Below are 15515 nucleotides of genomic sequence, written 5' to 3' on the forward strand. Positions count from 1 at the left end.
CAGAGAGAAGAATACAGTGTTATTGTGACCATGATCTGCCAAACATGACCTATGACCTCTAGGTGTGACACTCACCCTTTGTCCAGGCAGACCTGTCTCCCCTCTGAGACCGAGCTCTCCGGGATCTCCTGGTTCACCCTGATGGATAAGAAAACACAACAGCCTGAATCAAATAGAAAATAACATAATAAAATAGAATAATAGAAATAGGTATTTCTGGCTAAGAGCTTGAGCAATAGGAATACATGTCAATGTATTATACTGTGATTAAGTAAATCTATTATACTGTGATTAAGTACATCTATTATACTGTGATTAAGTAAATCTATTATACTGTGATTAAGTTAATCTATTATACTGTGATTAAGTAAATCTATTACACTGTGATTAGGTACATATATTATACTGTGATTAAGTAAATATATTATACTGTGATTAAGTACATCTATTATACTGTGATTAAGTAAATCTATTATACTGTGATTAAGTAAATCTATTACACTGTGATTAAGTTAATCTACTATACTGTGATTAAGTAAATCTATTACACTGTGATTAAGTACATATATTATACTGTGATTAAGTCCATCTATTATACTGTGATTAAGTAAATATATTATTCTGTGATTAAGTAAATCTATTATACTGTGATTAAGTAAATTTATTATACTGTGATTAAGTAAATCTATTATACTGTGATTAAGTAAATCTATTATACTGTGATTAAGTAAATCTATTACACTGTGATTAAGTAAATATATTACACTGTGATTAAGTACATCTATTACACTGTCATTAAGTAAATATATTACCCTGTGATTAAGTAAATCTATTACACTGTGATTAAGTAAATATATTATACTGTGATTAAGTAAATCTATTACACTGTGATTAAATAAATCTATTACACTGTGATTAAGTACATATACATATATTATACAGTGGTCCATGTCATGCCGATGACGTAGATTCCACTTATCTCACCTTGATCACCCTGGTCAGGATATTGTTGTCTGAACTGAACTGGAGGGAACAAACACAACAGAAATATGAAACAGGTCCAGTCCTCTCCATAAACGGTCTTGAAAGGGTTAAATTAAAGATGGACTAGTCATATTAAACAAAATTAACGACCCCCAAAAAGTTAAGTTAATGTTCAATCACGTTTTCATCTAACTCCCTGGAAATATAATCAAACCCCTTGGGCTCGCTTCTAGGAGCATCAAGCATCTTCTCACTAGTTCCATCTGCCAGGGATGGCTGAGTTGATGTAAAGTTGTTCTGAAGTGGTAATGGATTATGTGTGGACTTACTTGCGCGCCTCCCGGAGGTCCTGGTTTTCCCTTCAGAGGCGAGACCATGGGAACAAAGCAAAACAAGAGGGATGTGCGATTAGAAACTAGCGGCTAGTAAATACATTGTGCTAGCTGAGCAGTCCTGCATCGCCATCACAATACTGATGGGAGATACAAGACTCACTCAAGGGGAACATAACATGATTAATAAAGTTTCATTTGTGCATTTTATCAGGCTAAGAATATAATTAGAAACACAAGAGTGTTTATGTTCCTCAACAATGGGCAAAGTCAGTGACGTGAGACATTGGCCTAAACCAAGCGTGATGGAGAGTCAGCCAACCGCTGCATGCAGTGATACATGTTGGATAGTATGTTGTTGTGAACGTAGACCTACAGGCTCTCCTTTCTTTCCCTCCATTCCCTGAAAAAAAAGACGAAATCATATCGCTGAACATAATAATAATAATAATATGCCATTTAGCAGACGCTTTTATCCAAAGCGACTTACAGTCATGCGTGCATACATTTTTGTGTATGGGTGGTCCCGGGGATCGAACCCACTACCTTGGCGTTACAAGCGCCGTGCTCTACCAGCTGAGCTACAGAGGACCATGTAGCTGAGCTACATATCAAACCACGCAGAGGAATTCAAATCAATCAGGGTTGTATCTTTGACAGCGACTAATAAAGTTTTACAAACAAAATAGCGCTTGATAGTAAAGTCAGACAATGCTTACAGGCAAACCAATGTTCCCCGTATCTCCTTTCTCTGCTGGGTCCCCTGGTCGTCCCGGTAACCCCAGTGGGCCCTACAATCACACTATAGAGTCAGAATAAGGCAAAGAGTATCCCCTCCAACAGACAGTGCAACATATTTCAAACTTGTGTGCAGAGAAACGATAAGAGTTGGGTAGAACACGGAGACTTTACCCTTATTCCTCTCTCACCAGGCTCACCAGCTGATCCCTGTTCTCCCTGAGGAGAAAACATTCATAACAGAGAGGAAAAACTGTGACTCACAGCATGTTTGTGGGTGTTGTATCCAATCGTATGCTGTAGGTGCTGTGTCTAAATCTAATGTTGTTGTAGTGATTGAGGCGGAACAGAGGGAGTGGGGCTTGAACCAGTAAACCAGTGGTAACGTGGCGAGTGCATTACCCTGTGCCATAGAGGTTCAGAGCTATTGGCAGAGGTTTCATTGCATTTACGGTAAGCTACATACAAGGAGACTATACTGAAATATAGTCCAGCGGAAACAGATGCATGAACTCACCCGTAGTCCTGATTCTCCTTTGATTCCAGGCACACCCTATAGACAAGGACAATTGTCACCCCGAGAGTGTCATCTAACACATGCTGACTGTTTGAAGAACAATGTGAATGTATTATATTGATCCTAATCCTATTTGCCAATATAATGTGAACAGGCCATTTGTCACACCCTGGCTCTGGGACTCTATATGTTGAGCCAGGGTGTGTTCATTCTATGTGGTATATTTCTATGTTGGGGGTTCTAGTTCTTCTATTTCTATGTTGGCTAGAGTGACTCCCAATCAGAGGCAACGAGTGTCAGCTGTCGTTGGTTGTCTCTGATTGGGAGCCATATTTAAACTGTCTGTTTTCCCTTTGTGTTGGTGGGTTTTTGTTCCGTGTTGGTCTTTGTTACCGTGGACTTCACGAGTCGTTTCTTGTTTTGTTTATTGTTGTCTATTATCACTAAAGATAATAAAGTTTAAACATGTTCGTTCATCACGCTGCGCCTTGGTCTATTCCCTACGACGATCATGACAGAAGAACCCACCATACCAGGACCAAGCAGCGTGTCCAGGAGCAGGCAGCCTGGACGTGGGAGCAGATTTTGGACGGACAGGGGTCCTGGACCTGGGAGGAAATCCTGGCCGGGATGGATCGCCGGCCATGGAGTGAGACGGTAGAGGCGCGACGGAGAGAGGAGCAACGGCGTGATCAGTGTCGTCGTCGGACGGTCGAGAGGCAACCCCAAAACATTTTTAGGGGGGGGCACACGGCATGGGCGACTGGGCAGCAGGAGGCTGCCACAGGGCGATTAGGTGAGGAGGCCACCAGGTTAAGGGGGCTATTGGCGCAGAGGGAGAAGGAGTTAGTGGTGCAGAGGGTAGAGTTACTGGAGGCGATAAGGGAGAGGGTGAGAATAGAGGCACGGCGAGAGGAACTAGGTAGGCAGCTGAGGGAGCGGAGGGTTATGATGAAACCCAGTCCCGCTCCTCACACCAAGCAAGTGGTGTGCGTCACCAGTCCGGTCCGGCCCATTCCTGCTCCCCGCTCTAAGTTAAGGGTGCGCGTCGCCAGTCCGGTCCGACCTGTTCCTGCCCCTCGCACCAAGCCTACGGTGTGCGTCGCCAGCCCGGTCCGGCCTGTCCCTGCTCCACGCACCAAGCCTACGGTGTGCGTCGCCAGCCCGGTCCGGCCTGTCCCTGCTCCACGCACCAAGCCTACGGTGTGCGTCGCCAGTCCGGCCCAGCCTGTTCCTGCCACTCGCACCAAGCCTACGGTGTGCGTCGCCAGCCCGGCTCGGCCTGTTCCTGCCACTCGCACCAAGCCTACGGTGCGCGTCGCCAGCCCGGCCCGGCCTGTTCCTGCCACTCGCACCAAGCCAGGGGTGCGAGTCGCCAGCCCGGCCCGGCCTGTTCCTGCCACTCGCACCAAGCCAGGGGTGCGAGTCGTCAGCCTGGTCCAGAACGTTCCTGCTACTCGCACCAAGCCAGGGGTGCGAGTCGTCAGCCTGGTCCAGCCCGTTCCTGCTACTCGCACCAAGCCAGGAGTGCGAGTCGTCAGCCTGGTAAAGCCTGTTGCTGCTCCACGCACCAAGCCAGGGGTGCGAGTCGTCAGCCCGGTAAAGCCCGTTCCGGCTCCACGCACCAAGCCAGGGGTGCGTATCGTCAGCCCGGTCCGGCCCGTTGCTGCTCCACGCACCAAGCCAGGGGTGCGCATCGTCAACCCGGTAAAGCCCGTTCCGGCTCCACGCACCAAGCCAGGGGTGCGCATCGTCAGCCCGGTCCGGCCCGTTGCTGCTCCACGCACCAAGCCAGGGGTGCGAGTCGTCAGTCCGGTAAAGCCCGTTCCGGCTCCACGCACCAAGCCAGGGGTGCGCATCGTCAGCCCGGTCCGGCCCGTTGCTGCTCCACGCACCAAGCCAGGGGTGCGAGTCGTCAGTTCGGTGAGGCCCGTTCCGGCTCCACGCACCAAGCCAGGGGTGCGTATCGTCAGCCCGGTCCGGCCCGTTGCTGCTCCACGCACCAAGCCAGGGGTGCGCATCGTCAGCCCGGTCCGGTCCGTTCCTGCCTCACACACCAAGCCAGGGGTGCGCGTCGTCAGTCCGGCACAACCCGTGCCTGGGTCATCGGTGCCTAATCAGGTACCGCTCAACTGCTCCACAACGGAGCTGAAGCTAACCGCTCCTGCTACGTCCAGTTCAGCTCCAGCCAGCGGGGCCAGACCGGTGGTGGGCAAGGCCGGAGCCAGAACCGCCGCCGAGGAGGAATGCCCACCCAGCCCTCCCCTGTTTTGTTCTAGTGGAGGCGCGGTCGCAGTCCGCGCCTTTAGGGGGGGGTACTGTCACACCCTGGCTCTGGGACTCTATATGTTGAGCCAGGGTGTGTTCATTCTATGTGGTATATTTCTATGTTGGGGGTTCTAGTTCTTCTATTTCTATGTTGGCTAGAGTGACTCCCAATCAGAGGCAACGAGTGTCAGCTGTCGTTGGTTGTCTCTGATTGGGAGCCATATTTAAACTGTCTGTTTTCCCTTTGTGTTGGTGGGTTTTTGTTCCGTGTTGGTCTTTGTTACCGTGGACTTCACGAGTCGTTTCTTGTTTTGTTTATTGTTGTCTATTATCACTAAAGATAATAAAGTTTAAACATGTTCGTTCATCACGCTGCGCCTTGGTCTATTCCCTACGACGATCGTGACACCATTTATCTCACACGCACACACACACACACTTTCGTCACTGCAATAACAGCCAGTCAGGATTTACTTACATCTTTACCTCTTAGTCCTGGTGCTCCAGGATTCCCGGGGACCCCAACAGTCCCCTCTTCCCCTTTAGAGCCATCACGCCCCTGTAAAGATGGAGTTAGCAATGACATGATGCGTGTATGTTTAATTCGAATAGCTCTAAAATGTCCCTACAATGTAACGACATTGATAGCATGTAAAGTGGAATGAGAGAAGTTATTTACCTTGGGTCCAGGTTTCCCAGACAAGCCAACATTTCCCTGTAAGGTGGAGGAAACCAACATGTCAGCCTGTCCTAGAGTATAATGGCTCATCTGACCAATAGAAAAAAGATAAATATATGCACATCTAACTTATCAGGTGCAGGACAGAAGATCGTATCAACGAAAAAAGAGATGTCCGCAACTGGTATGTTCCCATGGTGATTTAAACACACGCACAAAAAAGACAACGTTTCGATTCGAGTTGGATCTTCATCAGGTCATCTGGCCAATGACACACACCGGTAATGAAGCACTCACCCTTTCACCATTTTCTCCCTTTGGTCCCTGCTGTCCAGGAATGCCGAACCCAGGACTACCCTGTAGAAACCCAACAGACAAACCATACACATCAGCCCAGACATAAACACACACTTTCTTTTTCTATACCAGCAGTCACAACACAATAATATGTTAAATGTGATTGTTGTGTCGAACATGTGATTGTTATGTCGACCATGTGATTGTTGTGTCGACCATGAGATTGTTATGCCTACCATGTGATTGTTGTGTCCATGTGATTGTTGTGTCGACCATGTGATTGTTGTGTCGACCATGTGATTATGTCGACCATGTGATTGTTATGTCGACCATGTGATTGTTGTGTCGACCATGTGATTGTTGTGTCGACCATGTGATTATGCCTACCATGTGATTGTTATGTCTACCATGTAATTGTTATGCCTATCATGTGATTGTTATGTTGACCATGTGATTGTTATGTCGACCATGTGATTGTTATGTCGACCATGTGATTGTTATGTCGACCATGTGATTGTTGACCATGTGATTGTTATACCTACCATGCGATTGTTATGTCTGCTGGGTAGGGGTGAATCTCAGGGCAGGAAATGGGTTATGGTGGAACCTGAGGTAATGACAAGATGGATGGCACTATTCTGTGTGGTTTACCTTTTCTCCTTTGACTCCTTGGACCCCCTTTACTCCCTGGGGTCCGGTCGGACCGACGGGACCAATTTCACCCTGAGTAACACAACACAGACAGTCACACACACACAGGCCAATCAATAAACACTACAACCACTTACAGTACAACAATCAAAAGCAGCTTAGCAACCAAGGGGGCCTTTGAAGTGTTGTTTAAACAAAGAAAGATCTGAAGATCCACCCCCCCCCTTAAACTCTAACTTTTAACAATACACTGTGGACGACTACTTCTAGAGAGGAAATAGCTATCTCTGTGGTGTAGCATGGGTAATCCATTAGTCCCCAGTGTTTGTTGACAGGCAGGCCTGGGGATTTGGTCCTTGTTGTGAGAGAATACTCCCACCACCAATTAACAGCACTTTAACTGTCAGGATGAGATGGCTTCTAGTTTGTTGCAATGCAGAAGCCATTAATGTGCGTCACCACTGACTGTATATTAAAGTAACACCAGAGGGCCATCTTGTGTGGTTAGGGGCACCTTAGGGTTATTGTTGCGGGTTTGCAGGTTTGACCTAAAGTGAAAAATACATAAACAAGCAATAATAAGTAACTTACCCTGGCACCCTTCTTTCCTGTGGGACCAATGATCTGTTGTGATGAAACGGAGAGTAAGCATAATATGACAGTACTGTGTATAAAAACATGTAGCTAGGTAAGTACAGTCAGTGAGAATTATTTATGATATTGTAACATTACCCCTTTGGCTGGGTCACCAGGAACTCCTCTCTGTCCCTGTGGAGTGAGACCAAAGGCGTATATCTCTCACTCTCACACACACACATTTACATTTGACATTTTAGTCATTTAGCAGACGCTCTTATCCAGAGCGACTTACAGTTAGTGAGTGCATACATTTTCATACTGGCCCCCCGTGGGAAACGAACCCACAACCCTGGCGTTGCAAGCGCCATGCTCTACCAACTGAGCTACAGGGGACACACACACACACACACACCATGAATACTCACCTCGTCACCCTTATGCCCAACAGCCCCTGCAAAGCCCTGAGAGAGTGGAGGACAACATATCTATTCACATCCTGAACAATATACATAACAAACTTACCTGACCTTATTATACAGAAAATAAATATATCTTGCCAAATAAGGTAATCAAATCTCATATCTCATAACTAGGGCCCTGTGTTTTGGTTAATCACGTCACATGACCAGGAGTTAAACTTTTATTTAAAGCTTTTTCATCAAACTTTCCCCTTTTCTTTTCATGTCAGTTGGTCCAGCTCCAGTTGGTCCTCAGACAATTGCTTTCATTTTTGGTGTAATTCTAATTTCTGGTAAAGGCTTAAAATAAATCTAGATCATATGACATGATAGCCCAGAACACAGGGTCCTACTCATAACATACGAGTCATAAGGTGCATTTTGACACTTTCAGAAAAATGAAACAAACAATAACATTAATATTTATTTGTTATGGGTTACACTGTTAATTGGCCAATTGTTATAAAAATATTAATGTCAGTCAATATCAGCCACTGGAGCAAATGCTTCACTGAAATTATTCATACCTTTCCAAACATACTAAGATGATAACTAAGATGATCATTTGAGATAATCCTCCCGTATTCATTATGCACGTTGCAAATAAATGAAGGTTAAATTAAAGCTCAGTGATGAAAGACCTTCTCAGATAGACCATTAGTCCTGATACACCCATAGCCGTAGGGGTGCTGAGGGTGCTGCAGTACCCCCTGAGAAATCGGTGGGAAAACAACATATTAATAAGTAAAAATGTAAAAAATATTATTTTCACAAAAGTAGTGCACTGGGCCTTTACTAGTCGTCTATTAGCGGACCGATGTAGCCGATGGCTGGACAGGTTGGAGGTGGGATGAGGATGGCTGCCCACTTCAATCTAATCAGCTGGGTTAATTTCCCTAAGGTACACACACTCCTTCACACAGATAATATGTGGAGGGAGAGGGCAGTGAAAAGGGAAGGGTAAGTGGGTTCACCTAACTAGTTGCAAACTTTCTCAATGAAAAGTTACAACCCAAGTGATTTGAAGGATAATGAGAGCAAATTTGTAACCAGAGGATTTGTGAAAAACTAAAACAGAAAAAACTAAAATGAGTGTTTCTTATCGGACAAGTCCGGGTAATCCCTCTCCGTTTCAGTTTCTGCATGCCCAAATGAACACAGCCCAGGTTTGGTAGTGTGGTAACGATTGGTTCTGTAATGGCTGGTTATACTCACTGTCACTCCCTGTGGTCCCATAGGCCCCAGCTCTCCTCGATCGCCCTGTAGGAGACATAACCATAACATTACCACCACATTATCACCATGATCATTATCTGATGAGCTACTCACACACATGACTGTCGAGTAAAAACATACTATTGTAGCGGGAGATATGATAACTGTTATGAGGTGAGGACTTGCACTTTGTTGGCTTGTGCTCGGACTGGCGCACACAGACGCACACACCCAAAGCCCTTTAATAATGGGAGCTGATCACATTCTAAGCCATACACAGCCCAGTGATTGACCTGGAGCTGAAATACATATATTTTCTAATTTAATCAGCTGATGAAACACCACTCTTATTAATTATGCAGAGAATATTTCAATATGAGGAGGCGTAACGAGCGGTAGAGTGTGGATTTAACTCACCTTATCCCCTTGGCTGCCTTTCACGCCCTTCTTCCCCTAAAGGAGGAGAGAAACCATCCAGCCTGAATAATTTCATTACGGACGTCCATATATAAAGTACATTATACATTTACATTTTAGTCATTTAGCAGACGCTCTTATCCAGAGCGACTTACAGTTAGTGAATACATATTTTTTTTATAATGGCCCCCCGTTGGAATCGAACCCACAACCCTGGCGTTGCAAACGCCATGCTCTATCAACTGAGCTACATCCCTGCCGGCCATTCCCTCCCCTACCCTGGACGACGCTGGGCCAATTGTGCGCCGCCCATGAGTCTCCCGGTCGCGGCCGGCTGCGACAGAGCCTGGATTCGAACCAGGATCTAGTGGCACAGTTAGCACTGCGATGCAGTGCCTTAGACCACTGCGCCACTCAGGAGTTATATTATAATGGTCTACACTTTTGTATGTGTATTGAATATACAAAAATAAAAAGTTGATGCATACCCGTGGTCCGACAACCCCTTGTATCCCTTGAACACCAGCATCTCCCTTAGAAAGACAGAACAAAGATGATACTTCAATGGTGTGAATGACCAGATCCATACTGCAGTCCAACGGGTTTGCAGAATGCCTATGTCGTTTGAGCTTCAAATCAAAGCGTTAGCATAAATAAAGTACCTTTGGTCCCTCAGGTCCTGATAGGCCTATATTTCCCTGCAAGACAAAGTTAAACCAATGATCAGCTAATATGTGACTAACAAACTACACAATTCAGGTAAAGCAATACACACACTTCATGTTGATGAGTCCAGGTATGAACTGTTCGTACCTTCCCCCCTGGCTCTCCAAGAGGGCCCTGGACACCGGGAACCCCGATCCCCTCCTCTCCCTGGGAAGAACAGCACAAATCACCAATCAGAATCCTATTATAACCATAATCAGATCAACATGCAGTATGATACCCATGTAAATGGTTAGTTTAAAATATGATATTCGCTGTGGCTTCATTCAAATATACAGAGGAAACCACAAGATAATATCCCTTCAGGTATACTGTAACTTCTTGATAAAGAAGGACACTCTTACCTCATTTCCCTTTTGACCTGGGAAGCCTGGAACACCATCAATTCCAATGGGACCAGGTAACCCTGCTTGGCCCTGGTTTGAGACAGACAACAAGGAAATTAAGAAGGATGGAACAACACATGAACTAGGAGCTGATGTCCAATATTTATAAATATCAATGTGGTATTATAGTTTAATTAACACAAACCGAGCATAATAAATAATCATCATTTGATCTGTGCTTACATTTGTCCTATTTCACATGTACAAGTGTGTATTAATACGCATGTGTGAATTGGAAATGTGTTTTTTGCTTATCCCAACTCTCCCTGAGACACCCTCGGAGAGTGGGGTCACTGCCAGTGTCAGCCATGATCAACGGCGACCCTGGAGCAATTAGGGTTAAGTGTCTTGCTCAAGGGCACAGACATTTTTCACCTTGTCGGCTGTGGAATTCAGACTAGCGACCTTTCAGTTACTGGTCCAACACTATAATCACTAGGCTGTTCACCGCATAACAGAAACCAAACACTTACATCTTTACCGTGATCTCCTTTGTCTCCTTTGGCCCCTGCTTTCCCACGAAAACCCTTTCAAAACATCACAAAACACTCATGTTATTTTATTACTAACATACTAGAAAGGAAAAGAGGTTAAATTCGGGTTCACCAAGTTATTGGGCAATATTAAACATAGATGTAGCATGAATGGCTTGTATTAATTTATTTTGTATTTATCCAGGTGAGTCCTGTCAAGATAGGAAGCTATTTTTCAAGGTAGCCCTGGCAAACGCAATACATGACTGTCACGGATTCTGCCGAGGCTGCCCCTCCTCCTTGCTCGGGCAGGTTTCGGCGTTCGTCGTCATCGGAGTACTAGCTGCTGCCGATCTATGTTCTATGTTTCTATGTTCTACCTGTTGTGTCAGATTGTTTCACACCTGTTGCCCATCTTGTGATTACTCCGCCCCTATTTAACCCTGTGGCTCCCATTGTGTTCTGTGCGTGTTTGTTGCTTGTACTCGTATGTCATTGGTGAGCGGATTTATTCCTCCCTGCGTGGAGGCTTCTTGTTTCTTTACGAGCTTTAGTAAAGTTACGTTTTTCCCTTGAGTTCTGTGTCCTGCGCCTGACTTCAGTCTACCGCATACACCGACATCGTGACAATGACCCAATATTAGTTTTGAAAAATGAACACCCATTTCTAGAATCGTCAGCAAAGGCCAAAATGTGTCTTTAAAATGCGATCGATAAAACGAATTCATAATCCTGGCAGCGTTGTTTTATTAAAATCAACACTGTGCCAGTTTTTCATTCCAATTTAGATGAATTCCATTGACTTAGCAAGCACTATCTTCCCTTGACCCAAAGCAGTAACTATAGTCTTGAATAAAAGAAAAGAACCACCCACTCACTTTAGCACCTGCCTCTCCATGTTCCCCCTGCAAGTGAAGGATAGAACATAAATATGTACAATCAATTAATGTTGTGAAACCCATATAATTTAAGATTGTTAAGTGACCGGCCACAGAAGGTCAATGTGAAAGACATTTTATCATATGAACTGGTTACATCGGAGTCCCTCAGGGATGAGTTTTATCCCCAATATTATTTCCATTGTGTGCCGACAACATGATACTTGTAGCATATATTTTTGAATGACACAACACACATAACATACAGTAAACTCAAAATGCGGTCACAGTCTTGTTGAAGGAATCAGTTCGGTATGTGATATAATAATAACCGTATGTAAGATCTACCCGCAGTATCCATCTATCTTACCTTAACGGATATCCCTGGGGACCCAGGTGAACCTGACTGTCCAGGTAGGCCTGAGGGTCCAGAGACCCCTGGTACACCCGGAGCCCCTTGGGGTCCCTTTTATCAGAGCAGGATAGGACATTAACAACAACCACTACACATTTATGGTTATAATTTGTATTTCTTACTCAGAGGAAGCTTGTAGTATCAATTATTTATGATGTTGAATGGACAAAACAAGTTATTTCAGGCAATACAATTTCCAAACCCTTTATGAAGCATTTATAGCCCTTTATAAGGCCTTACTAAAACAATGTTGTAGTCTTAGGGTCTGTGTTGTGAATACTCACTGATGATCCAGGCTCTCCCTTTCGTCCAGGAACATAATGGCCGTCTCCTATGCCCCCTATGACATACCCAGGCTCCCCCTGGCAGAGAGAGGTCAAAGGTCACATAATAGCACCTGGTGGTGAACCCGTAGTATGATTACCTATAACTCTAAGAGAGCGACAAAGGGTTGGGCATAAAGGTAGAAAGGGTCTATAGAGTTCAAACTTAACGCAAGACTCCCACTTTAATCACTTGACCCTATTGGTTAGCATTACATTTTATATCGCACAGATAATCCTAACATTTATTATAATATAATATAATATGCCATTTAGCAGACGCTTTTATCCAAAGCGACTTACAGTCATGTGTGCATTTTTACGTATGGGTCGTCCCGGGGATCGAACCCACTACCATGGCGTTACAAGCGCCATGCTCTACCAATTGAGCTACAGAGGACTACTTGCTTCTATACTTATGTTGTTGTGCGGTTGGACTTACCCTCTCTCCTCTCTGGCCTTTTGGACCAGTGATACCAGGAGGCCCCTGTGATTACAGAAAATAACATTAAAATCCTAGCATGACACCATTCACAATGACACACTAGATCACCTGACAGGAAATCATAAAAGGATGACTGTAATGACATGATTAGGCTGCCACCTGAAGCCACAGGAAATTCAGTTTTGAATAAAGATGGCTGAATGAATACACACTTGTTCATTGCTCACCAAAGCTAGCTAGCTTAATATTGCATGGTGTCAGAAATAAGCAATAGTTCCACAACAAGTTATGGAATCACTTCAACCCCCACAAACTTGGAGCCTTGAGGGAAACATCTCCAAAAATTGGAGACGACGGATCCAACAGTTTAAGGTATAGCTGTAAACTAGCAAGAAGGAAATAAAACTGAGAAACATAATTTAATGTGGCTACAGGTGTCAACATAATCATAGTATTATGACAAACTGTTACTCAAAATGCATGGCATCTATAATTAGTAATGACATTCTTTTTTATTTTTACATTTACATTTTAGTCATTTAGCAGACGCTCTTATCCAGAGCGACTTACAGTTAGTGAGTGCATACATTTTTATTTATTTTTTATACTGGAATCGAACCCACAACCCTGGCGTTGCAAATGCCATGCTCTACCAACTGAGCTACATCCCTGCCGGCCATTCCCTCCCCTACCCTGGACGACGCTGGGCCAATTGTGCGCCGCCCCATGGGTCTCCCGGTCGCGGCCGGCTACGACAGAGCCTGGATTCGAACCAGGATCTCTAGTGGCACAGCTAGCACTGCGATGCAGTGCCTTAGACCACTGCGCCACTCAGGAGGACCTTTTATGAAGGATTAAACGTGGAAAAGTTGTAGACAACAACTTGAAAACAGAGATACAGGCATTAATGGTCTTATGAGTCATTCTGAAGTACAAGACCTAGGGTCTGCATCCTAAATGGCATCTTATTCCCTATATACTGTAGTGAACTATTGTTGACCAGAACCCTATAAGCCCTGGTCAAAAGTAGTGCACTAACTTGGGAACAGGGTGCCATTTGGGACACAAACTTGATTTAGTTTGAGCTTATGGGTACACTACTAGACAGTAATAAACATTGCCTCCATAAGCACTTTGGACATACCATATCACCTGGAACACCTTCTAAACCCTGAAACAGAGAGAACACTGGCATTAGGAACATCTCATTTACATAAGTGGCATAAGTTCAAATGTAGTTAATAAGCTTGCCCAATGAGCAAAATTTTCCTTTCAACCAGTTTCGCCCACTGGAAAGCTTAATTCTTAGAATAACTTTAATTTGTGGTGTCAGGCACACAGAAGCACCTTCAACAATGTAAATCACAGACACACACAGTAACGGTGCTTAACAGTCCAATACATCATTAAAACAGGACAATTTTTACATCAGCCTATACACTGAATGTACAAAACATTATGAACACCTGCTCTTTCCATGACATAGACTGACCGGGTGAAAGCTATGATCCCTTATTGATGTTACTTGTTAAATCCACTTCAATCAGTGTAGATGAAGGGGAGGAGACAGGTTAAAGAAGGATTTTTAAACCTTGAGACAATTGAGACATGGATTGTGTATGTGTACAATTCAGAGGGTGAATGGGCAAGACAAAATATTTAAGTGCCTTTGAACAGGGTATGGTAGTAGGTGCCAGGCGCACCGGTTTGTGTCAAGAACTGGAACGCTGCTGGGTTTTTCATGCTCAACAGTTTCCCGTGTGTATCAAGAATGGTCCACCACCCAAAGGACATCCAGCCAACTTGACACAACTGTGGGAAGCATCCCTGTGGAACACTTTCGACACCCCATAGAGTCCATGCCCCGACGAATTGAGGCTGTTCTGATGGCAAAAGGGGGTGCAACTCAATATTAAGAAGGTGTTCCTAATGTTTTGTACACTCAGTGTACAATAAGACTGTTTCTTTCTTTGTTATATTTACCCGTTGTCCGGCTGAACCTGGGGGTCCGGTTCGTCCTGGTCGTCCTGGCAACCCGGGGATACCATCTGTTCCAGGAAGTCCCTGTGAAAAAAATAAATATATATAGTCCGTGCCAAAAAATACACTAGACAGATTTGTTTTCCCTTTTTTTCTTTTTTTTTTGATACTGCTTTCATTGTTCTACTACAAACCTTTATGTCGTATGTTACTGAGAAAAACAATCACACAAAACCACATTACATAACCAAGGAGAAAGATTGAAAAGGAGTACTGACCCAAATACAACGTTTGATCTCTGTTTCTATGTGAAGTCCAGTATCAATGAACACTGAAGACACACTGAGAAAAATAGGATCATTGTATTGCTGTTGTTTTGCAACACCTGGCGCTAAGGTGAGTGGAGGTGGAAGGTGTGCTGTCCTGGGCCCAGTTTCCCGAAAGCAATGGAATTTAGGCTTACAATGTTTAAGTGATGCATCTTTCCTACAACGGCCGAAGGTGTAATATGCGTTTCCCAAAACACCACGCAGAAAAAAAGTTTGCTAAGTGCGTCGTTGGAGCACGTGTCGATACTGATAGGATCGAAAGAAAGGCATCGCTGCTCTCGGATCAGCTTTCTCCATTAAAATCTTACCTTAACATCTGAATTATTCCACAATACTGACAACGGATCAGCTCCTAGAGCGATATTATCACCTAATGGCTGCAAATATTGAGGCAGCTTATTCTAATGCTTACCCTATAATAATTC

At 44.4% G+C, this 15515-nt stretch overlaps 1 protein-coding gene across 1 annotated transcript in view; it reads right to left on the bottom strand.

Annotated features, from left to right (window-relative positions):
* The window catches only part of LOC311129302 (uncharacterized protein), a gene marked incomplete at both ends in the record, with an annotated part of 90150 nt that overhangs the window by 38033 nt on the left and 36602 nt on the right, over nt 1-15515 (bottom strand). The window contains 22 exons of the mRNA XM_084161583.1: nt 76-138; nt 985-1023; nt 2036-2107; nt 2229-2273; nt 2572-2607; nt 5318-5398; nt 5519-5554; nt 5816-5875; nt 6467-6538; nt 7058-7090; nt 7199-7234; nt 7471-7506; nt 8719-8763; nt 9798-9833; nt 9949-10008; nt 10206-10277; nt 10721-10774; nt 11969-12064; nt 12298-12375; nt 12779-12823; nt 13926-13952; nt 14765-14845. Coding sequence (XP_084017709.1) covers nt 76-138; nt 985-1023; nt 2036-2107; nt 2229-2273; nt 2572-2607; nt 5318-5398; nt 5519-5554; nt 5816-5875; nt 6467-6538; nt 7058-7090; nt 7199-7234; nt 7471-7506; nt 8719-8763; nt 9798-9833; nt 9949-10008; nt 10206-10277; nt 10721-10774; nt 11969-12064; nt 12298-12375; nt 12779-12823; nt 13926-13952; nt 14765-14845 — 1203 coding nt within the window. The remainder of the gene's footprint in view (nt 1-75; nt 139-984; nt 1024-2035; nt 2108-2228; nt 2274-2571; nt 2608-5317; nt 5399-5518; nt 5555-5815; nt 5876-6466; nt 6539-7057; nt 7091-7198; nt 7235-7470; nt 7507-8718; nt 8764-9797; nt 9834-9948; nt 10009-10205; nt 10278-10720; nt 10775-11968; nt 12065-12297; nt 12376-12778; nt 12824-13925; nt 13953-14764; nt 14846-15515) is intronic.

Source organism: Coregonus lavaretus (assembly GCF_964263955.1).
Source record: "Coregonus lavaretus genome assembly, chromosome: 5".
NCBI classification, from domain to species: Eukaryota; Metazoa; Chordata; class Actinopteri; order Salmoniformes; family Salmonidae; genus Coregonus; species Coregonus lavaretus.